The sequence below is a fragment of the Pteronotus mesoamericanus genome, unplaced genomic scaffold, assembly GCF_021234165.1.
Source record: "Pteronotus mesoamericanus isolate MK-2021 breed Mesoamerican mustached bat unplaced genomic scaffold, CSHL_Meso_final contig_20, whole genome shotgun sequence".
Classification (NCBI taxonomy): domain Eukaryota; kingdom Metazoa; phylum Chordata; class Mammalia; order Chiroptera; family Mormoopidae; genus Pteronotus; species Pteronotus mesoamericanus.
In genome coordinates, this window is record NW_026555085.1 from 65,458,656 (window position 1) to 65,483,152 (window position 24,497).

The following is a 24,497-nucleotide window of genomic DNA, read 5'->3' on the forward strand; positions in this document are numbered from 1 at the left end:
GTCCTCTATCCCCAGTGGCCAGGCGATCTAATCTGTTTTCTTCTGCCTCAAACAGAAACAGTGTTTACTTGACTGGTTACTTACTGTACTTTTTGCATCTTCATATACTAAGATGCTGGCAGTGGCATTTCAAAAGCGTAAAGGAAGACGGCAGAGACTTCTGCTCCCAAGGCTCGCTCCCGCACGGTGTGTGTACGTCAGCCAGGGAGCACGGCTCCCTAGGGAATGCTCCCCAGTGACCATGCAAAGAGGCCCTCGAGCTGGGCTCCAGGGGTCATTTGTGGTAGGTCTGGGACAGTCATTTGGAAAAGGAGCTTCAGAGTCGGGCAGACCTGGGCTTGCACACTGGATTTTCTCGGTGACCATTTAAAACCTCCCTCAGTTTCAGCCTCCTTGCTTGTAAATTAGGGATGATGATAACCTCATGAGGTTGGGGAGAGAATTATAAATAATGTGAGGGTCTCAGCACAGCACCTGGCACCTCATAATAGCCAGATAAAACCCAGGTATTATTTTCTTTGGGTAGCAGTGCAAAGGCACTGAGTTGCATGCATTAGGTTAGGCAAAGCTCTCCAAACTTCAAGAGAGGGAAAGAGGCTGAAGAAAACCCGATACGCTCATCAATCTGTCACTGAGAACTTACTGAGTGTCCAGTTAGCCCTCAGCACAGCGAGAGGGACTCCTGAGAGAGCCAAGCACAGGTCACTTCCTACCCTAGGACTTTCCAGGCAGCTCAGGAGATCAAGCTCACAGGCAAATCCAACCGAGAGCTAACTGTGGTGCTGGCTTTAGGAAGAAGAGGGCTCGGGAGGGAGGGGAAAGAGGCAACCACAGGGAAATGCTGCAGCGTGACCCACGGCGTGACCCACGGCCGCTCTCCGGGGCAGCTCAGGGCAGGGGCCGGTGCAGGCCTCGGTGGCGCCCGGCTCATGTTACAAGCTCTTGCTGGAGAGCTGGCTGTCAAGCCCTTTTTTTTTTTTTTTTTTTTGGGTCCTGGTGATGAGGCCAATTTCATAGTCCTGCCTCAGAAAATATCCCCTCTGGCTAAAAAACTGGGCCAAAGTGGAGAAGGCAAAGCCAGTGCATAAAAACAGAACCCAAGCATTCTTACAGAGAATGCAAGTGGTGCCTAAACAGCATTTTCAGGGAGGAAAGGCATCCGCGTCAATAACAAACACAGGTTTTCTGAACCAAAGATCCACCAGCGCTCACTTTGACTATGAATAGGCAATGTTAATAATGTGCAGCACTTCAACTTCAAAGTTACCCTGGGGAATAAAAGAAAAGAAATCACAAACTATGCTAATAACAGGAAGCTGATTACATGAGGAAGTCGGGGGCGTGACAAGGCAGGACTAGGCCAGGATATCCTGTGAAAGAGGTAAAATCAAAGCTGACCTGACCTGGAACTTTGTGGTTATTCAAACAAAACAATGATTTCAAACTCAGTAAAACCTGGCAAAGCAAAACTCAGAATTTTCACACCAGGCCAAAGGAATGACTTTCACATTTTCCAAACCTGCCCAGAGTAATACAATTGTGTGTTTTCCAGTTATTCCTGGTGACGTATTCTGCCCAAAGTTTGGCTTTAAGTTTGTAAGGTTTTAGCATCATGTTTTAAAAATAAAAATAAATGACAAGTAAATGGCACAATGGAGTGAGATGGCATTCCATCCGAAATGCATAAGGGTGAGCCTGGCGTTTGAGAAGAAAGGTGACAGGGGTCGGGAGGAGTGCTGTCTCACTGGGGCAACGGCAGACGGGGGGGCGGGGGGTGGGGGGTGCGGGGGGAGGGCAGGTTTGGCAAAGGAAGACAAGGACCAAGACCGGAGGCTGGGCCAGAACACAGCGCAAAGACAAAGGTTGATCACGCAGGCACAGACCCAGCCTGGTGTAGCTGAGTTCGCAGGAGAGATGTTCAGGTTGACAGGGGTGAGCAAAGTCCCAAGGGGAGCCCTGAATTGAGAACCAGACAGAAGAGGGATGGAAAGTCCGTCCGTGGGTATTAAAACCCAATCAGGCCAACCAGAGGGCAGAGGAGAGCGGACCCAGCCGTCAGGGAGAGAGGGGGATGAGGCCCGAGGCAAAGCACCAGTCCCGGCGCCTTGTTAAAGCTGCAGGGGGACAGTCGGGAAGGCAGACGGGGGAAGGGCAGGACAGCCTTCCACGGCAGAAAACGGAAAGGCTGCCGTTCCTAGGGGAGGCTGCCCCGGGCTGCTTGCCTTTCCCTGTCGCCTTCCTCCCAATGGTCTCCAAAGACAGCTCAGGATAACTCTCACTGGCAACCCAAAAGTAAAGAACCAAATTAACAAGCATCTTCTGAAATCATGGGTATTTGGCCCCTTTACTCTCAGGAAGAAAGTCTAAGAAACACCAAGGGGACTTGCCCTGAAGTGTAGGCTGTGTTGGGGGCTTGTTTGAGTGGTTGCCTTGGGTGGAATTAAGGAGGAGCCTTGCTTGCTGTTGTAGAACACCAAAGCTCTGATAAACTCCAATTATCCTTTTATCTTCCCAGGGGCCAAAAGGGAAACAATCTTAGGATAAAAATTCTGATTCACAGCCCCAGGAGGATTAACACTAACTGTGGACTTTTATGCAGGACAAAAGGCAAGAAAGCTCTGAGCAGAGCTCCATATGCTGCTGTTTAGGGTGGTGGGAACTCAGACTAAGTAATAAATGGAGGTTTGGGACAGAGCTCAACATAGAAATTATTCCAAGAATCCAGCCACCCAAGAAGGAGCCGTGGGTCTGGGTCAGTCTGAAATCATGCTGTGAAGTATGCTCGGCAGCAAGGACAAGCACTGGCGTCTGGGATCCTGCTTGGGAACAGCTGGTGATCATATTGAGAGTTTGGTTGGGAGTTAGGAAGAAATCGAAGGAAGAGAATGACATGCACACAACCATAGCCACTTTGGAGTTGCTTTTTCAAACAGCCCCCACCATGCCCGTGCCCTTGGGGAGATCAGCATGACGTTGCTGTGCGCCCTCCTTTGGCTGGAAGAAGCAGAGGCTTCCGACTGTGGGGCAGTTTTCACACACACTGCCTGTCCCCGATTACCCACGTGATGCAAGGGCAGGAGTTCCTTTTGCAGCAAAGCAAGACAAGGAAGTCGAGTGACATTTTTGATGTTTGATGGCAGTCTGTAGTTCCTATTTACACACTTTAAAATCACAGAGGGGTGACCATCTGCTTCCTTCTTGGTGATTATTAAGAAACGTGGGATGCAGAGACCAATGACTTCTTGACCATCCAGAAACAAACACCAGATTGTCCTGCCCAAGACAGTACAAAGGAGAAGATACCCACGTAGAATACGAGGGGTGACTGCCCAGGGCAGATAAAGAGGGAAGGTATTCAGACAAGAGGCTCTCAGCGAAGGGGGGCTTCCGGCAGACCCATCTGTGTCCTCTGGGCACAGTCCTGGAGCTGCCTGCCCCTCTGTGGGAGGGAAAGACATGAGCCCACCCCTCCCCCACAACAGTTTTAACCTTAAAAGAGACAGGTAGGCTAGGGTGAGTTGAAGCCCCTTTACTTTCATTTTACTCTCCGGCTTTCCCTGCGTCCCTTCTCTGAGAGAAGTGCATGGTCTGCGCCGTCCACCCCCCTTCTCCCTGCAGTCTGACCCCTGTCGCTGAGGTTAACCTGGCCTCGCAGCTGGGCTGTGGCTCAGCAGATACACAAAGCGACCCTCTCTCGGAAATGCTGGTGGAAGTCCAGGACTGTAAAAGGCAGAATACAAATGAAGGCGCTTTTCTCCCTAGCGACAGAAGTGTACTAAACCCAGGATCTGGGAGGATTGATGAGAACCAGGCTCGGATCAGGCTGCAACCCGTCTGCTCAGCAGGAATGATGGCTCCAACGCGGCCACCAGCAGGGCGTTCTGCAGGAACCCCCAGCTCTCACCAGACAGCCCCTGGGGACCCATGCGTGGTCAGTTCAAACAAACGAGTTTCCTGCTCAGTACTTAAAACAATGGCTGCATTGGAAAGCGTTTGCTTTTTGTTAAAGGATGGTTTGCTTCTCTAGCATGGGAAGAATTAGATTAAATTCAATAATTAAAAGCCCCTGCCCCCCGCCCCCTTTGCTGTTCAGGTCACAGCACACTGTGTGGGAATTGCAATGCTGCTGCTGACAGAGAACAAGAAACGCATGTGCGGACAGGGGCAGAGGGAGGGCATCTCATGGCAAGATCAGCCTTGATCTGTCACCGGATTACAGAGGCCTCAGAAGAGGCTGATTAATAATTCTGCAGGAGCCCTTGAGCTGGAAAGCTGGCGTTCTGAGTCTGATAATCCCCAGTCCTAGCAATACAAAGGAAGGACAGGAATTGAATTCACGGCTCTGAATTGTGAAATTCAAAATATGAAAGAAATAGGAATCCGCTTATTCTTGACTGTTTGTCAACCTAGCTTGCCTGCTTGTTTGTTAAATGGCTACTGTGCTTTTTGAATCCAAAATCTGATTATATTTAATTAGTACAGGCATCTGGGATTTCTAATACACAAAGAGTTATTAAAGTAACAAATCTTTCTAAAATATGTTCTCCATGAAAGAATGTGTTAATTTATGCAGTAACAATTTTTTAACATGAAATAATTAACATGAAAACTGCAACAATTATGAATTCTTTGCAGTCTAATTTATACGTGAATTTTTCTCCAGATAATAATCTATTCAACTTAAATCTTCAATACTGAGAGCATTTGAACAGAGGCATTTTTCTTTTTCTATTTAATACACAAACCTAAACTTAGAGCAGGTCTTATACAAAGTCCCGGATGCCTGTTTCTGCCTACATTCCAAAGACTCAGAGAGTAAACTGCCTAGACATTTGCTTCCTCAGCAATGATCTTGTCATTAACTTAGACCTTAAAATAAACCCCTAACAAACCCAAAACACACAGCAACTCTGTGTTCCTGTCTTTGTGATGATTCAAATCAGGAGAGAAGAGGGTTAAATAGGCAGGCCCTCTAAGTGAAAGAACCGAAGGGAGAGTCAGGACAGACCAGGGGGGTGTATGGATTTGGGTGTATAAGTATGGGGGGGGGGGGAGAGAGAGAGAAAGAAATGGAGATACAGAGAGCGCAAGCACATGCTATTATTCATTGATCAATAGTAGCAATATTACTATTACTACCATTGTTGACTACAACTGTGTAACTATCAGCTCAGTGTTTGCTTTGCGTACATTCCCAGGGAAGCCACGCACCAATTCTGTGATGTTGATAACTGTTATTATCCCTGTTTTCAGAGGAAGAAATAAAGGCTCAGAGAGGTCAAGGAACTTGTCCGTAGCCTCAAAGCTTATTAGCAGTGATGATTTGACTTCAGAGGTTATGCTCTTAGCCAATCCAGTCTCTGCCATCTTTGGGAGGCGGTGTGTGTGCGTGAAGAAGGAAAGAGGCCTGGCTATCCAGAAAGACTTAAAGCTTAGTGCTGCCAGGAGGAGGTGGGAGGAGTGAAGAATACTAGCAGCTTCTGCCAACTGTCTTCTCTCATGCTCACAACCACCTGAAGGGCTACCAACATCAGCCCCACGTCACGGATGAGAAAGCTGAGGCTTAGCAGGGCTACAGCGTATGCAAAATCCATGACCGGAAATGCCAGAGTCTGGATTTGAACCCAGGCTTATCTGGCTCCCAAATTCCTGTGCTTCCCTTTACCCCAAGGACAATCTTGCTGGTGAAGCAAATATTGGTGTACACAGGGAATACCGGCGGAGCACACAATCATTCTGGATGTTCCTGCAGTCACAACAGTATCTGAGGACCAGAGAGACAGTCGTGCACGCTGCTCACAGAGCAGGAGCGCATGCCTGAGAAGTGTGGAGGGGTGGCTGTGATTTTGGCCATTTCCCCGGCTGCAAACAGATATTTGTTAGATACCTACTATGTCCATCGTGCTGATCTTCAGGCCAAAACTCCTCCACAGAGAAATAGTAAGACTAGGTCCACGAATATTTGGGAGAATTGCTATAGCAGTGCTTATTCGCGTGTGTGTGCGCGCGATAGAGAGCGAGCGTGCGCGCGCACAACCACCAGTGACACTGCTGAGAATGCCCCGTGGATACTCAGCGTTGGCGAGATGAAAAACAAGGGAGGCAGCACGGAGGCGGGGACAGCTCCCGACGGAGGAGGCGGCGAGGTGAAAGGAGGAGAGGACGGCGAGCCCGCTGCGTTCAGGGCGAGGAGCCCTTGGGCCACGTAGGTAATGCAAAGTGGTGAGCACACAGATAAACGGAGTGGGCTGAAAAGTAATGATATTATATTTTCCTTTTAGAAGACTGATGCTTCTTTATTGATCACCAATAGGTTTTTTTTCCCCCTGAAAACTGTCTTTTAGGTAAGAAAATAAAGATCTTTTTCAAGGAAAATATACATCAAACAAAAAAAACTCAGGTTACAAGAATGGTTTTTATATTTCACAACCCTCAAAGAGCTTTTATAGGCAGCCCATTTACTTCTCATGAGTTATGTAAGGTAATTATTTTTAACCTCCATTTTACAGATGCTAAAAATGAGTCTCAAAAAGGTTAAGTGATCTGCCTGGGGACGGCATATCGTGAGGGACAGAGCTAAGGTAAAAGCCCAGGCCCCTGACTTCCACCTGCAGGTTCCTCAGTTTCACCAGCTGCCTCAACAGCCTGGAGAGGATACAGCACAGTACCTGGGCACTCTCCCTTTAAAGATACGCCCACAAAATCTGCTGGGCAGTAGCTACAAATGCTAGACTCGGCAGCGACCTTACAATTCCACTTCTGCGAATATACCCAATAAATGGGCGGACGTACGTTTACCACAATGGTAGCTTAATTCATAATAGTCCCAAGTTAGAAATACCAGTAGAATGGATGAAACGATATAATGAAATACTACTCAGCAATGTAAAGGAAAGAACTACTGTTAACGTGCAGCAACGTGGATGAATCTCATAGGCACAATGATGGGTAAGAAGCCAGACACCAAAGATTCGTGTATATGAAGTTCAATAACAGGCAAAGTGAACCTAGGGTGGTAGAGGTAAAAACAGTGGCTGCCTCTGGGGGTGGTGATGGCTGGAAGGGGGTTGAGGGGGCCTTCTAGAGTGCCTGCAGTGCCTGTGTCCTCATCTGTGGGTGATCAGGGACATACACAGATGTAAAAATTCATTGATTTGTACACTTCAGATTTATTTATTTTATTGTTTTTATATTATGGTTCCAAAAAAGTGGAAGTGTGCACAAAAGCAAGTCATTCTTATACATAAGCCAGATCTCAACTTGCTAGATTTAAAACTGATGTTTGTCAGCACCCAGCTTCCTGAAAGCTCATGAAGGAAAAAACAGGAGTCTGTCAAGAATTCTCCCACTGCTTCCTGTCTGTCCGATGTCTGGGGGCTGCGAGCCCTGGAAAGTGCAGCTGGGTGACAGCTGCCGCGTTGGTGGTTACAGGAGACAGGTGTGGTGTGGACGTGTGAGGACAACAGGACAGACAGAAGATCCGTGTGGCGCCCGTGGCACGGGCAGGGCTGGGGGCAGCTGGGGAGCGACCCTGGGATGAAGGCACAGTGCCTGGGTGGGAGGAGGCTGTGACCAGGCCTCCGGGGAGGCTGTAGGTGGCACTGGGGTGAGAGGCCAGGGCCAGCTGAGGCACAGTGACATGGTGGGGACCACGTGGCAGCGGGCACTCCGACTGACCTCTCTGGGCTTCAACACCTTGCTTGGATGTACTACCACAACCACTTCAAGCTCAACAAATCCCAAACGAAACTCACTCTCTCTGAAAATGAGGTCTTCCCAACTCACTCATTCCTTTTGTTGGTAACCCCATTCTCATGTTTACTTGCATTTGGCTATCTGGAAATTATCTTTGATTCCTCTCCCCCTTTCCTCAATAGTGTTTGAGCCTTTCCATTGTGTCTACAATCCATTCATGCATTTGTTTACTATCCAAAAACTTAAGCCCTCTATGGACATAACAAGAGTATTTTTTATTTACCACCTGCTTTGCACTGGACTCTATGCTAAATACTTTAAATGTATTGTTTTACTTAATATTTGCAAAAATTAAAACACAAAACAGGTAAAATACATTTCCACAAATAAGCAAACTGAGACGTGGCCAGGCTAAAGGCCTTGTCCAAGGCCCCAAATGACAGAGCTGGGTTTGAAATCTGGTGCTGCCCAACTTCGGCAATGCTCCTGTGCATTTCTCCGGTGTGTGCTCACTCCCCCTGAGCAGCCTTAGGCTTGCAAAGCGCCTTTCATGGACATGGCCCTCGAACAATTAAGCATTACTCAGTAATGCAATTACTAGCAAAAGTAAAGCAATAATTGGCATTACTCAGACACCATGACTAGCCAGAAGTTAGCAGAGTTTATGACTAAAGAAGATCTATCTGCTATCACTGAGAGAAATATACCAGTCACAGAGAAGGAGCAGCACCGAGTAATGCCCAGCTGCCTCTAGAATGCTGTTGGCAGAGAGGATCACCCTCAGGGCCGCTGGGCTTAGTCTTGACCGTCTCCCTGACAGGGGGCTTCTGTGTGCTGCCCAGTGAGTGGGGTGGGGGCGGTAGGAGGAAAGGAACACCGGGAGAGCTATTTAACGCAGGTCCGTATTCTAATTCTGTGCCCTGGGAAATGCCATCTCATCCGTCCAGGGGAGTGACAGACATCTCAGTGTGCCCTTAGATGGGACGGTCACAACTGTGCTGAAAAACAACTGTCACTCACAGTCCTAAATACCTGTGTTCAGCACGCGCTTCTGAACACTGCCCACACTTCCATAATCACGGCGTTGCCTGGCTGTGGCCTTGTGGGGGTCATAAAACCCGACTTGCAAATATTACCAGGCACATGGACCAGCTGTGCGGAGGAGCTGCTTAATCCCCAGCAGAAACTTCAGCATGCAGCACGCATGCCATCTGCAGAGCACACCAGCAGACACACACCAGGACCTTCCTGCCTTGTAAAGAGGCCAGGGCAGGGCAGACCCTGGGGACGCATTTTATAAACAACTGAGTTGTCGCAGAGCCGGAAAATGAAGCTCTTTCCAACTCCCTCACACAGGCACTGTAGGAGGTGCCCCTTAAAAACTTTTCCATAAAATAAAGGGAGAAAGGGACTTAGGACTAATCTCATAATTTCCTGTTCTTTTAATCACTGTCTGGATGAGAGGCAGTCAACATAGCATAAGAGAGTAGATGCAATACAGCTAGCTATGCCCAGATGCAAATCCCGCCTCCGCCCTTTTATGAGCTGTGTGCCTTTGTATGAGTTACTTAACCCCCTGAGTCTATTTCTATTGCCTCCTCCCCACTCCTCACATTTTCCCACTCAGGCCTGGCACCGCGCAGGTATTCCATAAATGTCCCTGCTCCTTCCTCTCCCTCTGCTGTAGGACAGCATTTTTTTAATTCTTCTGGCAAGTCGTGGGGCCTCCAGCCTTCATTCCCCCGCCCCCAGTTCAATTCTCCAGTTCATTGATTTCTTACCTATCTCTTTCCAGTGTTTGGCATGGATCTGAAGATATTTTCAAAGGGAAGAGAGAAGAGAAAATAATTTTAAGGCAGAAGGGTGGGATACTCTTTTAGGAAATTAAGCGATGGAAACACGGTCCAAAGGGTGTGAGGCCGATCCTTGGAGGGCATCAGGACAGCATCTGGGAAAGTGATGGTGGAGGTAAGGAAGCCACCAGAAGAAAGGCAATCAGGACAGCTAACCAAAGAAGTCAGGACTGATGGCCAAGGCCGAGGGCGGCCACCCAGCCCTCTTCCACAGCAGCAGTGTGCGTGAGGGGAACCAGTGAGGGGCTCCTGGCACACCTTCCCCTGGGCGTTAATCACCCAGGGCCGCAGCCAGGGGGACCTCACTGCATGAACTAAATAGCCAGACCCTGGCAACAGCATCCCTGCCAGCATCCTCGGGCTTTGGGCCCTACCCTTCGCATTTATTGATAGTTCCAGGCTGTTAAGCACAAATTCTATAGGATCCCAAGTCCAGGAGAAGGGGAGAAGCAAATCCTCAGCCAGTCCCTCCAGCACCAGGAAGGAATGCTTACAGAACCAAGCGCCAAGGTCGACTCCATTCTCACCACTTCCTAAATCAAGTATTCATGTCTCACAGCCTTCACTCACTCTGCTCTGCTCTCCGTCCAGGTGGAGAGTTGAGATCTGACAGGTTTGCCCCGGGGTTACCTCTTTCATTTAAGGCCAGGTTTCAGGTCCAGTGGCACTTCAGACCCCCTCAGCTCACCTTGACTCAAAATCACATCCACATTTCTCTCCGGACTGCCAGGGCCAACCAAAGCGGCCCGTGTGCCTTTGATTAGCGATGCAGCATGCCATCTGGCCCCGCGCTGGCGTGTGCATGTGTAATGCGTGGGCATGCTTGCTGTGTGGGCATTTGGCTCTAGGACAAGAACTACCACGTGTTGGGGAAATTCAAATAGCCAAGCTGTCTGACCGACGTAATTCTGCATTTGGATGGTATCTGCATGAGCCAGGATTTCAGTTTAACATTTTGCCTCATCACTTGAGACTGCTGAGAATGATAAAAGCAGGGAAGAATTGGCATGGCATGAAAGAATTAAAAAAAAATAAATAAGAATAAGAATTCCAGAGGTGGCCTTTGTGAAATCCAGTAGAAAGCACTGCCGTGTAATATATTCCAGTCACTGCTCAGCCTTGCTCAGAATAACCAGGCTTTGGTTAAAAACAACAACAGTGAAGCCCTTCCTTCAGACACAAGCATTGTGTTCTATGTGAGGAGTTTACATTGAATTTGTCAACAGCACATTTACCCCCACACTTTTACCCACTGACCACTACGTGAAGATCTAGGAGAACAGAAGTTAACACTGGCACCCGCTCCCTGGGGTCTGGTGTTCTAACAGCGCCTGAAAGCTGCCCCACTGGAGTGCCTGCTGGATGGGATATATTTTTTCCTAGAGGCTAATTCTACAAATCTTTGGAGGAGATGGGGTAAAGTAGATGATTAGAGGAGGTGATTTTCAATTAAGTATGTTCTCTTCTCCCTCTAAATCCCCTTTTCACTCTTCTCCTGCTCTGGACCTATCTGTACTCATCAATGGGCTCCTTTGACCTCTGGCTTCTGGTTGGGTTCGGCAGGAGAACTGGAGGAGGGCTGAAGGGTGAGCTTGGTTATGAGTCCTCCAGATCCGCCCTGCGGCCTTGCTCTGATGAAGGTGGCCTCTCAGCACGGCTGGGCCCTTAGTTCTGGTGCATGCCACCCCCATCCCTTTGCCTTCAGGCCTTGGGCCCACTGCTGTCACTAGCTCTGGGATACCCATCATGCCCTACTGGTTTTCCTAAACCCTGCCCATACCTTTGTAAATAATTCCTTTATTAAATTATCCAATGAGCTTGTTTTCTGTTTTTTGCTGAGATTCTGATGGAGTGACGAGCCATTTCTTCACTAATCTACTGGCCTTCCACACCCTCCTTCTCCGAAAGCAAAGTGTCCCAGGCCTGGATGCTGTGAGGGAGGGTGGCACGGACCAGGAGGACCATGTCAGTGAACACTCACTCATCAAGAAAGGAGTATCTCATCCATCTACTGAAACCCACTACAGTCTCCCACCTGCTGAGTTGTCAGGTTCCTGCCAGGTCAAGAAGAAAGAAGCCTGTCTGTAGAATGACATTTCAAATATTTTCTGAAGGAAGGAAAGGAAAGGAGGGAGGAAGAGTTGTGCAGTAAATAACTGTTTTCAAGGATGTGATCGCGAGCCATTGTCATTCAAGTGCCTACCTTGTCTGGCTGTGTACTCATTGTCTTCGATCAATCTGGCCAATCCAAAGTCAGCGATCTTGCATATTAATCCATTCCCCACTAGAATATTTGCTGATCGCAGATCTCTGTGGATATAATTCATGCGCTCAATGTAAGCCATTCCTGCCGCAACCTGTGGAAATCAAGGGAACAGAACACGTTACACATTGGCTTGATATATTACATGTTATTGTATCTAAGGCAGGAATCGAGGAATCGAGGCAGTACCACGAGGCCTACCTGTGCTGCCATGTCCACAAGATTAGGTAATTTCAGAGCTCTTCCTTCTCCATCTTTTAAGAAATCAAGTAAACTCCCTATGAACAAAACAGAAAACCATTTCAATTTACTTTGAAAGATAAAAATTTCCAACAGAGGGCTGTATTTGGTTTTCCTATTAGAAGTAATGAGGTAACTGAACTAATTAATGCCATCAATGCAAAAGAAAGGGTTATACCAAAAACCCAGAAAAAACTATGTAGTGAAAGGCAGCAGAAACTTTTAAAAGTAAACAATGGTGATGTCATTTCCAAGGACAACAAAAATTTGATAAAACTAGAAAAAATGGGACTCAATCCCCTTTTTCTGTCATAAAGAACACGTAGAGCGCTGCATCACCTCCCTCTCGGTCCCCGACGGGCCCTGCAGAGAGGAGTGAGGTGGGGGAATAGCACCCAGCCTAGTGCTTCCTGAAATGTGGTCCTGGGACCAGCAGAACAGCATCCCTCAGGGAACTTGACAGAAATGCAAATCCTCAGGTCCCACCCCAGATCTACTGAATCAGAAACTCTGGAGGTTAGGCCCAGGAAGCTGTATTTTAAGAAGCCTTCTAAGTGATCCTGACACATAGTAAATTTTGAGAATCACTGGCCTAGCTTATTTACAGATTTTAAATCAAGAAGAGATGTCAAATAAAAGAAAAGACTATCTGGAAGATAGAGGATGAGGCAAGAAGCTCATGGCCAGCCAGGCCTTCGTGGCCCCTGTGTCAGCACAGCTGGGGCTTCGGCGCCGCCTCGATAACACGGCCTGAGGAGCTCAGAACTGACACCAGAGCTCAGAGAGCCACATGTAGAGGCTGAAGGCTCTTAACGGTCAAGGTGATTTTTTTTCATGCTTTAATCACAAAGTTATTTACCAAATAACCCTGGATACAAAGGACAAACAATCTGCCAGGAAAAAATAAAATTCCAAATATGTTTTAAAAGTACACAGAAAGGAAAAATTACACTGTAATCCTCTGAGGTACAATGCATTGCCTTTAAAGGACATTTCTTGTTTGGTTCATCTATTTTTCCAAAACAAAGTGATCTTTGGCCTTATCCCCAACAATATTGCTTTGATTAGAAGACAGAGAGAGACAGAGCCACACACTGAGAATGAGAATAAAATGTGCTCTTTAAAAGCATGTCTTTCTTCATTTGATGTTTAAAAAGAGAGCTGAAAAAAAAAATAAAAAGAGATGTTAAAAAGATGGAGACTACATAGCCCAGGGACCAGTGTCTGATATTAATTGTTCAGCCTTGCAAAAAGGAAATTTAACACAAGCTATGGCATTTAAAATAACAGCAAACTCATAGCCTTCTGTATCACGCTGATAATAAAAATGAATGTTTTCATTCTGGAGAGAAGCTGGAACTCTTCATGTGCAGCATGCAAATGGTAGTGGTATCACAAGTACTTAGGGGGCAAACTGGAGGTCATAGTCTGTTTTAAAATGTTTTCATTAATGAGCACACAATTTGTGCTTCCTGATGGCAATGCTCGACTCGTGCAGAAACCAGGAGAAAAAGCTAGCAGGCAACCCCGTTCCTCTCCCTGAAACAACCCTCAGGTCACTGTGAGGTGAGGCCCGGGGAGGCCTTGCCCCACCTTTGTTCATATACTCGGTGACAATGTAGATGGGTTCCTCGGACACCACCGCATACAGCTGGACCAGCTTGTCATGCTTCAACTTCTTCATGATCTGTGCTTCCTCAAGGAACGATTCGGGGGACATTGTGCCTGGTTTAAGAGTCTTTATGGCTACTTTTGTGTTTCCATTCCAGGTACCTGCAGACATCCCACAATAGTAAGTCAAACCAAGGGTCCTCTTTTGGAGGCAAAAAAAAGTTTTTTAATCAACAGCTATTTGCATAAAGTTAGATTTTAAGTTAAAAACTTACTATAGTTTTTGTTGAACAAAGGCAATCAAATGTAAGGACTCTATCAAGTATTTCAACAGGAAAAATAGGTTTCATTATTTATGGCTATATTATAGCTTATAATTTAACTTTTTCCTCATTTTGATATATAGCACTTTCCTTTTCTGGTTCAGCCATGTGATTACAAATTTGTACCAAAATGAAAAGAAATTACAAATTTCTTTATAAAAATGTAAGTCCAGGAGTTAGATCAAGCCTGGCCATCCAATATCTATGCATTAGGCAGTAGAGTGAGCATGGAAGAATTTAAATTAAGTTCCATTTTATGGGCTATGCCATTAAAAAAATATGGCAACACACTGAGGATGTCTGGAAATTATATCTCTAGACTTTCAATTGTCTGCAATGGATGAGCTATCTCAATACTTGACTGAGTCCTTCAACAGTTGATCTATAAGTAAGATTATAATTAGTGATAAGCACTAGCAAGAAGCTCACAGTCTACTTGCCCATACTTCAACCAGATAAGAAAAATTCCTCAGGCTTACTGATGGTCAGCCACAACAAGAGCCATGACCTCTATCAGCTAGGCTGGAAAAATGAGACAACGGCTAAGAGGGAACAGAAATATTTAAACTTAACATGTTAAAATAATCTAGTAGGTCCTAGTTTATGATCATCAGTTACCTCATCTGTAAAATACTGAAATGAAACTGGATTATCTTTTGAGTCTCTTTCAGCTCCCAAGTTAAAAAAAGTAGGTTGTATGTGTGTTACCATTACCAGTCTTAGGACTTTGAATTAAAGCTATTTATAAGGGAAACAAAAAAATCTGCTAAACTAGATTGTTATTTTCTACTTGGAAAAGGCTGGATTCAATTAAGATTAATTTTTATATTTAATATGATTGATTTTATAATAAAAAATTCTATAATTGAAGAAAGCTTCATTACCCTGTTAAAATCATTGACATGTAACCTACAAAAATATGAATCATGAAAGAACAAGTGGCTTAAAGAAAAATTCATCAAATCTTACAAAATATCTGACTACTAAACTTAAAGAAAATTTGACAACTTGTCAGTGGTCTCTGCTATTTAAGCGTTGTTGGCACCCCAAAATTCTAGATGGAGATCTTTTTCTTTCACAACAACCCAGTTACTTACGTTGGCCTCCCATTCTGACTCTAACTACCACAACATGAAGTTTTATGTTCAGTGGGAAACAAAGTCTTAATAATATGTGTGATGATTTGAAGTTGCTAATTTGAAAGTTTGCAAATACAGTTTTGTATAGTGCCCAATCATTCCTGATTGCATTAGTGAATGGATTAAAAATCTTAGGACCCATAATATTAATTATAAATTGGGCAGAAGGGGGAGAAGAAGGTCATATAAACATATTTGATATCACTTCAGTTAAAGTCCAGAGAAAGACGGACACAACAATGTAGACTCTGAAGGACAATAATAATGATAATACTTATTAAAATAGCAATACATGCACATATATGTGAATGACTGAGTATCTATTTATCCATCTATCTACTTTTATATCTATCTGTAACTTTGTATCTACGTAGTACTTACTCATTGCCAGGCTCTGTTAAAACTTTTAGTGCAGACTACACTTAAATACTTACAGTCACACATAACAGCAGGTATTTATCTATATTATTTTTAATTGGGTCTAAGAAATGAAGGAGGATTCCATAAGCACTAACACTGTCTTACTGACAGATATTTTTGGGTGGGACCTAAGTCTGTGGATTGTCTTTAAGCAAAGTTGCAATTGCCCCAAAAGGAGTTATAGAAACAGTGGGGAGGTCTAGTGCAGATGGCCGTATCAATGACATGACAACCAAATGAAGAGAATTATACGTGTCTACTGAGCGCCTACTATGTGCAAGGGACTCTAAACATATTGTCCCTTGTAGTCCTCAAAACGGTCCTATGAAGTAGGTATCATTCCAGTTTTACAGATGAGGAAATTGAGGCTCAAAGAGGTTAAATAAGCCCTTTGCCCATGGTCAATCAGCTAGTAAAGACTGAGCAAAAAACCCAGGCCCATTGAGCACAAAAGCTCATGGTTTCCTCCTACAGTAGCCCATCTACAGTATCTTACCTTCCCATGGCTTAGGAGGAAGAAGCACCAGGTTCCTATTGTACTGGTTTCTTGTTCTGTGCCTGCCTTAGTTAACCACATAAAGTAGGATAGAAGAGTACAGGAAGGTATTGCCATCTTCTGAAAATGTGGATGGCTTGTACCAGCTATCCAGGTTAAGTGTCTTGGTCCCAAAGGCTGTTAATGTGCTTTGTTCAAAACCATCCTTTTAATTGGCTTTGAGATGCAGCCAAAACAAAACGTGCCCTCTGCCTTACCAAGCCAAACTTCAGCGAAACACCCCTGACCCAGCTTCTTCTCCAGAGACAACGAATTGCGTGCAACTTCCCAAGCATCTTTAGCCAATCCAGAAGTTTGTGGGGTACAACTCGATGCAATCACAGTTAAGTTAAAACACAAACCATCAGCTTTCTCTACAGGAAAGAGGATTAATAAAGAAAACAAAGTCCTTATAATTCATAATCATGCATGCACTAGGAAAGATGGAAGGTGACTTGCCCGTTAGGGCGATACTGAGTTCATTGGACAAGCATTTGCAGTTGGAAATGAAGAGCAAGGCATTTGGTGCCAGCCAGAACATTCCCTGTACCATTTACTGGCTTATGAGTTCAGACACATATAATAGTATAATTTGAGCCAGTTGCCAATCTTGGCCACTTATATCTTTTTTCTAGAACTTCTAGAATTCCAAAATCAGAATCATTATTCCCCGCGATTAGTAGTTCAAACTTTCCTTTTGGTCACACAGTCTTTATTTTCACCTTCCATCTTTGATGTTTGGGACTTCCCAAACGAGGAAGCTAGTGATAGAGTAATTGAGTCTTAGCATACCCATCCATACTTCCCCAAACTGCCCATTTCCCAGTCTCTTGATCAACTGCAGGGATTCTCGAGGGATTTCCCAGACATCTTTGGTTTTGACAGACAGATCGGTAAGCCTTGGCATCCCTTTGTGACAGGGAACTACTAGGCGGCAGCAGAGACCTGCAGCTCTCTCTGATGGAGCAGGGGGCAGCAGCAAGAGAGGGAGAGAAAAGCAGAACACATGAAACAACAACACTTACAGGTGCACAAACCCGGCCAGCACACAGCATTACTCCAACAGTACTACAGTGGCAGAGAACTACACACGTCTTGGGAGATTGGACGCCACACATTGAAACATGTTTATCAAAGGCAGAATAGAGGACATTTGAAATTTGAACTACTCCACATCTTCAGGTATGCTATAATCTATTCACATAAACAGATACAGACTGTCTTGGTTTCTATACTCACTAGGTAAAAAAAAAACACCCCAAAACATTCTCAGTCCAATACGCTAATAACAGGTCCTCTGAAAATACCAAAAGTACATCTGGAATGCAGAATGTCAATATGATTGTCCTTCCCCCCCTCTAATATCAAGGGGACTATATTTAAAATTGTAACTTCAGTACAGGATCCTTCCACAGAACATTAGATTGTTACAAACTAGTAAGGATGAAGATCATACCTGGCAGGGGAATAAAGAAGCTACATTTCTCTAGCCATTTCTCCTGCATTTTAACTGACTCTATTCTACTAGCCACGTACTCCTGCTTCTTTGATATTTCCCATTAAACCATGTTTATAACAATCTCCAGTGTATAATTTAGGAGTCTGGTTTGAAAGCAGAAAGAACGAAAACTAAAATCTGTAGAAACTCGAGGATGTAAAAGAGCTCTATTTCCTAAGAGAAAGGAAAGAAGTAGTTATCACTGTGAGGTGATTTGGAGGGTTCTCTCTCTCTCTCTCTCTGTCTCTTTCCCTCTCTCGCTCTTTCTAAAGAATATGCCTTCTAGAATCTAGCAGCAGTAAGGGGAAGCTATCTAAATGCCAAGTTAAACATCAGTCAGGTGAGAAAAGGAAAAAAAAGACAAGGAATCAGGGCAGTGACGAAAGCTGCAGGAAGCCAGGCTGGGAGGTGGACAGAGCGCCGACCTACCCCACTGGGGGTCCTTCGGACCCAGGGAAATCAAACGTAGTATTGTTGCCTTTTCTCCAAGAACCAGCTGTAAGTTACTTTTTTATTCCTTTATTTTTGATAGAATTAGGTTCTGAGATGGTTAGGCAGGAAATTATTTATGAGCCAATATTTCAAAGGAATTTTATTGTGTGGGAGAAAGAAGGAGGGAAGAGGGAAAGCCAATATAAAAACAAATCTAACTTGAGATAGATTTTTTTTTTGAAATTAAAAATATGTCTGTTACTTTTCATATCCTCTCTCTCCTTCCAGCTTTATGATGTTATTAAGGTGCCCTTTCCGACACAATATTTTCAAATGATCCAAACCCCGGGGATGCTGCCGATGTTTGGCTATAATGCAATATATTTTGGCATTTGAAAAACCCTTTCAACATGCAGGCATTTTGAGTATATCATTTAAGCTCAGGGAGATATTCTACTCCATTTCTCCCAAGTATTTCATCAGAATCCACATAAACCAAAACTCCCCGGTGCCCTAATCAATAAATATTCTAAGTGTTGCTAATTTTTTCACTTGTCCATTAGTGCCAAGGATCACCAGATAGCTATTTCTTACTGCCATTTTCAAAAGACTGCTTTTTTGGTTGCTAAAGAAAAATCACACACACATACTCATATTTTTTTGAATGCATGTGCATACAGCAAGAGTTGAGGCCAAGTCATGTACCATTTTGGGGTACCGCCATTATCCTGAAGAATGATGTAAAATTACATACAGGCCACACAAAAAACTACTGGGTTTAATGGGATATAGATCTATAGCTGCACATGTGTATCTATATCCACCTGTGTGTATGTATTATATCATGCTAATCTTGGAAAGAAAGCAATCATTTTAAAACTTATACATAAGACCATATTCTTTAATAAAATGTATAAAGTGCACACCTAAACATCTAAGTATGCACTTCTAGGAAGAACAGACTAATGGTGACATCTGGGTGTTAGGACAGAGACAGATCTACTGTTTTAGAAAGTTTCACACAGCAGCTGTGACTGAGCTGTGAGTCACGTAAGTCTAAGTCCAGCTAGGAAACAGAAGCGTTGGTGGGGAAGCAGGACGTGATAAACGGACTGAAAATTCATCTAGTCCTGAGAGAATGAAACGCCCGTGTAGCCGCTGCTGCGGCAGAGTGCTGAGTGCGAGGCGGCTGCAGAACCCAACAGCCCCGCAGGGGGCCCCACGGAAGCTCCCTCCCAGAGACTGCCCCTCTCTCTCTCCCGTTTCTGAATTACATTCTACAGAGAAAAAGGAAAGATACCTTTTAAAGTTTAACCCATTGCTTTTCACTTGGGAAACTAGAATGTTACAGAATCTTTTGATGTAACTTATAATTATGGTAGAAAAACATCAATAGAACCTATTTACCCATCTCAAGGGGCGAGCAAAGAAAACTACAGTTGACCTTGAACAGCATAGGGGTTAGGGGATCCGACCACGATGCCGTTGAAAATCATTGTATAACTTCTGACTCCCCCAAAGCTTAATTCACTACTAATAGTCTACTGTTATTACAAGCCTTAGTGAACACATATGAAGAGTTACCTAATGCATATTTTGTGTTATATGTGTTATAGACTGTAACCTTATAATAAACTAGAGAAAAGAAAATATTATTAAGGAAGTCATAAGGAAGAGAAAATACATTTACAGTATTGTACGTATTTATTGAAAAAAATCCACATAAAAGTGGACCTGTGCAGTTCGAACTGTGTTGGTCAAGGGTCAACTGTATTTTACTAGTAACTTTGTATATATATGTTATACCCCTCTTCTCCCTGCCTTTCCTCTTACCTGCTCTGTGCCCACCCAGTCCCTGCAGTGTTCAAATGGTTATTCGCTAGTTAGAATTAAGGTTACCTGAGTAATGCTGTACCAGCTGCTGAAGTGTTTCAAACTGGGCCCGGGTGGTAATATAGTATCCACCATTGTCAAGTTTGCGAATTTTATAATGTTTGACATGGTCTCCTTTCATATCATCCCAATCACGTATAGAAAGTGAATAGGCACCTGGTAAACATGCAAAATATTAGCAGCTCCAATCATTTTTGAGTACTCCTTTGTTATTTAGGTCTCATTTACTTTACTGTTCCGATTAATAATTATCAAGAGGAGACACACACATACACTCACACACATGCATACACACATTTCCACTTAGTAACATAGGAAGAAAACACTTCTTTCCTGAGAATGTCAGGAAATATTAGCAATAAAATGACTGTACCCTTGAGAATAAAGGCTGCTTGAATTTTTTCCTACAATCCTCCCTTTCCCCCATTTTCCTTGCTTCCCCCGGGAAGATGAAGAGCAGCACAGCTTCCAGGCTGCGATTGCTTCCCCGGTCTCCACTACCCATGGAGCATCGTGGAGGCTGGGATAGTGTGTAACAAGGAAACGTAGGGACTCTTTCTCTAGAAATGAGCTTCCAATTTCTGCTTCGCAATATTTTTCACAGGAGCAGATGACCAGTGTCTGGTAGACCAAACTAGAAGGCCGCTGCTCTTTTCCTTGGCCCCGCTCCGCCTGTGGGCTCTAATGACATGTTAAATCATGGAAAGGCCAACAGATGGAGGAAGAGCAGTCCTTAGTGATGAAAAAAACAAAAGAAATGCAAAAACAACTTGTATATTTGGTACTCGAGGAACTAAGCATTTCAGAAATTCCTAATTCTAAATGACGTGTGAAAATTCTGTGACCTTGCACACCTGAAGGAGTGAGGCTGCCCCAGGCCCTGTTACAAGAGGAAGGTCTAGATTTTGGGCCTCGGTGGTCTTTTTGGAGCTGTCTGTAGCAGCGGCATCCAACCTTTTGGTGTCTCTGGGTCACAGTGGAAGAAGTGCTGTCTTGGGCCACACATTAAATACACTGTGACATGTAATCATACACAAAAAAGTCCCGTAATGTTTTAAGTAAATTTACGATTTTGCGTTGGGCCGCAGTCACAGCCATCCTGCGCCACGGGCTGGCCGCAAGTTGACACCGCTGTGCCTGGGGGAAAAGCCGAAAATAGGGCTCCCTCCAGAGGCAGGGAGGCTATGTGCCATTTAAAAATCCTGGTTCACTGGAGATAAGGCTTTCTTCTCTTCTAACTAATCCACAGATTTGAATGACAAGTGAACTTCTTCAGCTTGTTATCTTACCTTTGGTGGTTTCACTCTCACGGATAAGAAAGGTACCTCTTGGGTTTCCAAAGGACAAAAGCTGTCGTTCAGCATCTTTTCGGCCAAGTTTTCCAAAGTACCACCTACAAATGAGATAAAGAAACATTTTATAACAATCATTTACAAAAATGGATTCATGCAAGCTCTTTTGCCCATGAACCTTAACCTTCGATTTCATCCTTAGCCTTTCCCTATCTATTAATATCTTCTTCCTAGCTTCACCTAGTTCCCTTTCAATCTATTCCTAATTCCACACCTAATCCATCTCTTTCACTCTTTAAAAAACAATTAGATTTGAATTGTGGGTTATTTTCCTTCCCTCCAGAGATGACAAGAACTGGTTTGTGTTAAAACTGCCACCTGCCTACACAAAAAGAGAAATCCAAGACCTTGTTGGAAATGGTAACCACAGGACACCCTTTCCACACACATCTACAGCACCATGGATTTCTGAACATAATTACAATCCCTGGGATATAACAAAACACAGTCTCAGTGCAGATAAAGGTCATTAATCAGGCATTAAAAAAAAAAATCAGAATGGATAAAGAACAAAGACACAATACTTTCAGTTATTTCCTACCCATAGGAACTCCGAAAAATGGTCAAGACTACCCCTAATTTGCGACGAGTGCTGCCCTCGGATGCTGTCTGTATTGCCTTCCTGTCCGTCAGGACGCCGATGAGTAGCCGGCGTTTGCCAAGCATCTGGCCTGGGATCTGCCGCGCAGGTGCTCTGGCACAGCTGCAGGGCCAGGTGACTGTGCATAGTCGATGAGCACGTCCTTGAAAACAACACGGTGTCATGGGCGTGTTCATATTCTTTTTGTGATGACACTCCTGTGCCACTTCAGAAGAATCACATCAAGCCACTTCACGACCTTTGTCATTTGTCTTTTATCTCCCCCCCGCACTATTTAGCCCTAGTCAACGGCAGAGCGATCAGTTAACGCTTCAGTACTAGGTGCTGAACAAGCAGCAGGTGCTCCAAGAACCCAAGGGAGAATTCGGAAGCATTCCATTGGAATCTGCATAAGGGAACAATTTTTAGGATATTTAACTGTGAAAGGACCCAGTTTCTAAAATGAAATTTCAATTCATTATACTTGAACATAGCTATTATATGTTCAATGTCAAATTCTTTTGTGAATGAAAGAGCTTCACTGAAGATAAGAAAAGACACGCTGCGTGTTAGCTCCTCAGTGACTTTTAAAGGCACCAGACTGTGCAACAATTCTAACCTAGCACTAGACGGTATGAAAAGAATTATACCAATTATTTGTGAGAAATGACTTTGTGGGTTTGTGTCAATTAAAATGCAGCACAAACACGAACGTGGTGAAAAGAGAACAGTTCAAACAATGGATTGCACTAAAACAATAGAATTTAAAAATAATGGTAAGTAATTGCATATGTAAAACCACAGCATTATTTATAAATGTTATTTCTTTAAAAACAAAATATTAAAAATATTGACCATTATAAAAAGAATTTAAATATATAGTGGGTAGGTTCTCAGTTAAATTAAAAAAAGGCTACATTTTCGTGCTGCCTTTTCTGCTGAAAGAACAGAAAGATGTCTGCCGATCTGGCCTAAAATAAAAATTCAGTACAAATTCCTTTGTTCACTGGTGATGAGACACACTCACTAGGAGAAAAAAGGAGCTCAGAACCACTGAGTATTTGAGAGTGGGAAACAAAACAGGTCTCCTCAGAGGAAATACAAAGGAATTAAAGACAAGAGAACGATCCAGTTGGGGATTTGACTGAGGTGTGGAGTCTAATCTTCCTTGAAGCTTAAACAAATCCAGGGCAAAATTAAATATCAGAGCCAAAGGTTGGGCTGACTTTTCTCCTAAGGCAGGACGGCCTCCACTGAGCAGGTGAGGTGGGTCCCCAAGGTGTCGGGGAGAAGGCCAGGTTCCTGCCTTTGGGAGATCCAGGCCCAGTTCCCTTCCCCTCAGTTTAGAAATGAGGGTCACCACACAAGCCAGCAACAGTTCTCCATGCTGGAAGTGCCCGTGAATCCCCACAGGCCAGGAGACAGAACAATAGTTGATCTTTCTAGAATGCTCCCAGCCTGAGGCCCACGTCCAAAACTCTTAGCAGTGAAATCCTTGGGTTAACTAACTGCTGGTCACTCTTTATTATCAAAGAAACCAACAGAGGCCCCAAATCAAAGGGAAGGACTATTTGAAAAACATCACCACAGGATTTATCAAGTTTTAGGACACAACCTACATGAGATAGTTCTGTCTGAGGCACGGAAGGTACATCTTTTCAGTGCTTCTGATTAGATTGAAAGAAACATCTCAATTTGATCTTTAACAATTATTTGCCAACTCCTCCCCCTCTTTCCCTCTCTCCTCTCCTCCTACTCTTTCTCTCAAATTTCCTTTGTTTTCTGTTTTTTTTCAGTGGACTGTAGGGTTGGCAATAATATATGATGTAGCTAGGGTTTCATCACATTTTTATGATTATTTTCTACCCATGGCAAGTAATATTGGGTTTTCATTTAAGTCACTGATACAAACTTTCCCTTCAAAATAAATAGGTTTTAAAAAGTGAGTAAGCCTTAAGAAAAATAGTCAATACCAGTAGCGGCATGACATAGGTATGGCAAAATACAATGGCATAAGGTCTGGGAAACACGGCATTATCATAGTTTCTCAATCCTTTGTCACTCTAGTGAATGTCTTCTCCCTCCTGCACAACGTTAATGGCATTTTATTGTGCCAAATAACTTTTAAAAGCAGGTAGTTAAGTGAAAACAAAATAAAACATACTCTTCTGCCTGGATAGAGTCAACTGGTGCCACATAATTGCTGGGAATGTAACCCGTCTCTCCGGTTGTCAAGGAGCGGGCTTCCCACCAATCTCCTTCCCTGCAGAGAAAAAAGAGAAAAAGAAGTGAATACAACGACCATTTCCATGTTTTGCAGTTATAGTCTCAATGCTGTAAGAGTGTATGACTATCTCCTAGTCATTCTACCACCTGACTTCTCTAAACTGCAGCATTGCTCTCTGTGAGGTTCAAAGGGTCCACTGTGAGTTGAATCCAGCATTGTCTCTCATCTCGGGCCTTAATTGTGAATTAAGAATGTAAGGTCCTGGCCAGGAGAGGCTTTCTGAGTGGGGGGTGCGTTTTGCTTGGTAAGTGTCCCCGACTTGGACAGAGGGGAAGGGAACCCAGCCCCAGGCTATTTAAGAAAAACACTGACACTGAAATAACAATGACAACAAAATGTTAATGACGAGAGGTGAAGGATGTGTTAACTAACCTTG

The 24,497-nt window shown here is 44.2% G+C and overlaps 1 protein-coding gene across 4 annotated transcripts in view; it reads right to left on the bottom strand.

Moving 5' to 3' along the window:
- FYN (FYN proto-oncogene, Src family tyrosine kinase) overlaps positions 1–24,497 on the bottom strand; it is a 199,165-nt gene that overhangs the window by 23,231 nt on the left and 151,437 nt on the right. For 3 of the 4 annotated variants that reach the window (XM_054569839.1, XM_054569841.1, XM_054569840.1), the window contains 7 exons: positions 23,999–24,097; positions 21,192–21,295; positions 19,909–20,058; positions 16,872–17,036; positions 13,645–13,824; positions 12,013–12,089; positions 11,752–11,905 (listed from right to left, as the gene is read on the bottom strand). In XM_054569839.1, the coding sequence (XP_054425814.1) occupies positions 11,752–11,905; positions 12,013–12,089; positions 13,645–13,824; positions 16,872–17,036; positions 19,909–20,058; positions 21,192–21,295; positions 23,999–24,097 (929 nt within the window). Of the gene's footprint in view, positions 1–11,751; positions 11,906–12,012; positions 12,090–13,644; positions 13,825–16,297; positions 16,454–16,871; positions 17,037–19,908; positions 20,059–21,191; positions 21,296–23,998; positions 24,098–24,497 lie in introns of all 4 variants that reach the window. The other variant, XM_054569842.1, reaches the window with a different exon arrangement.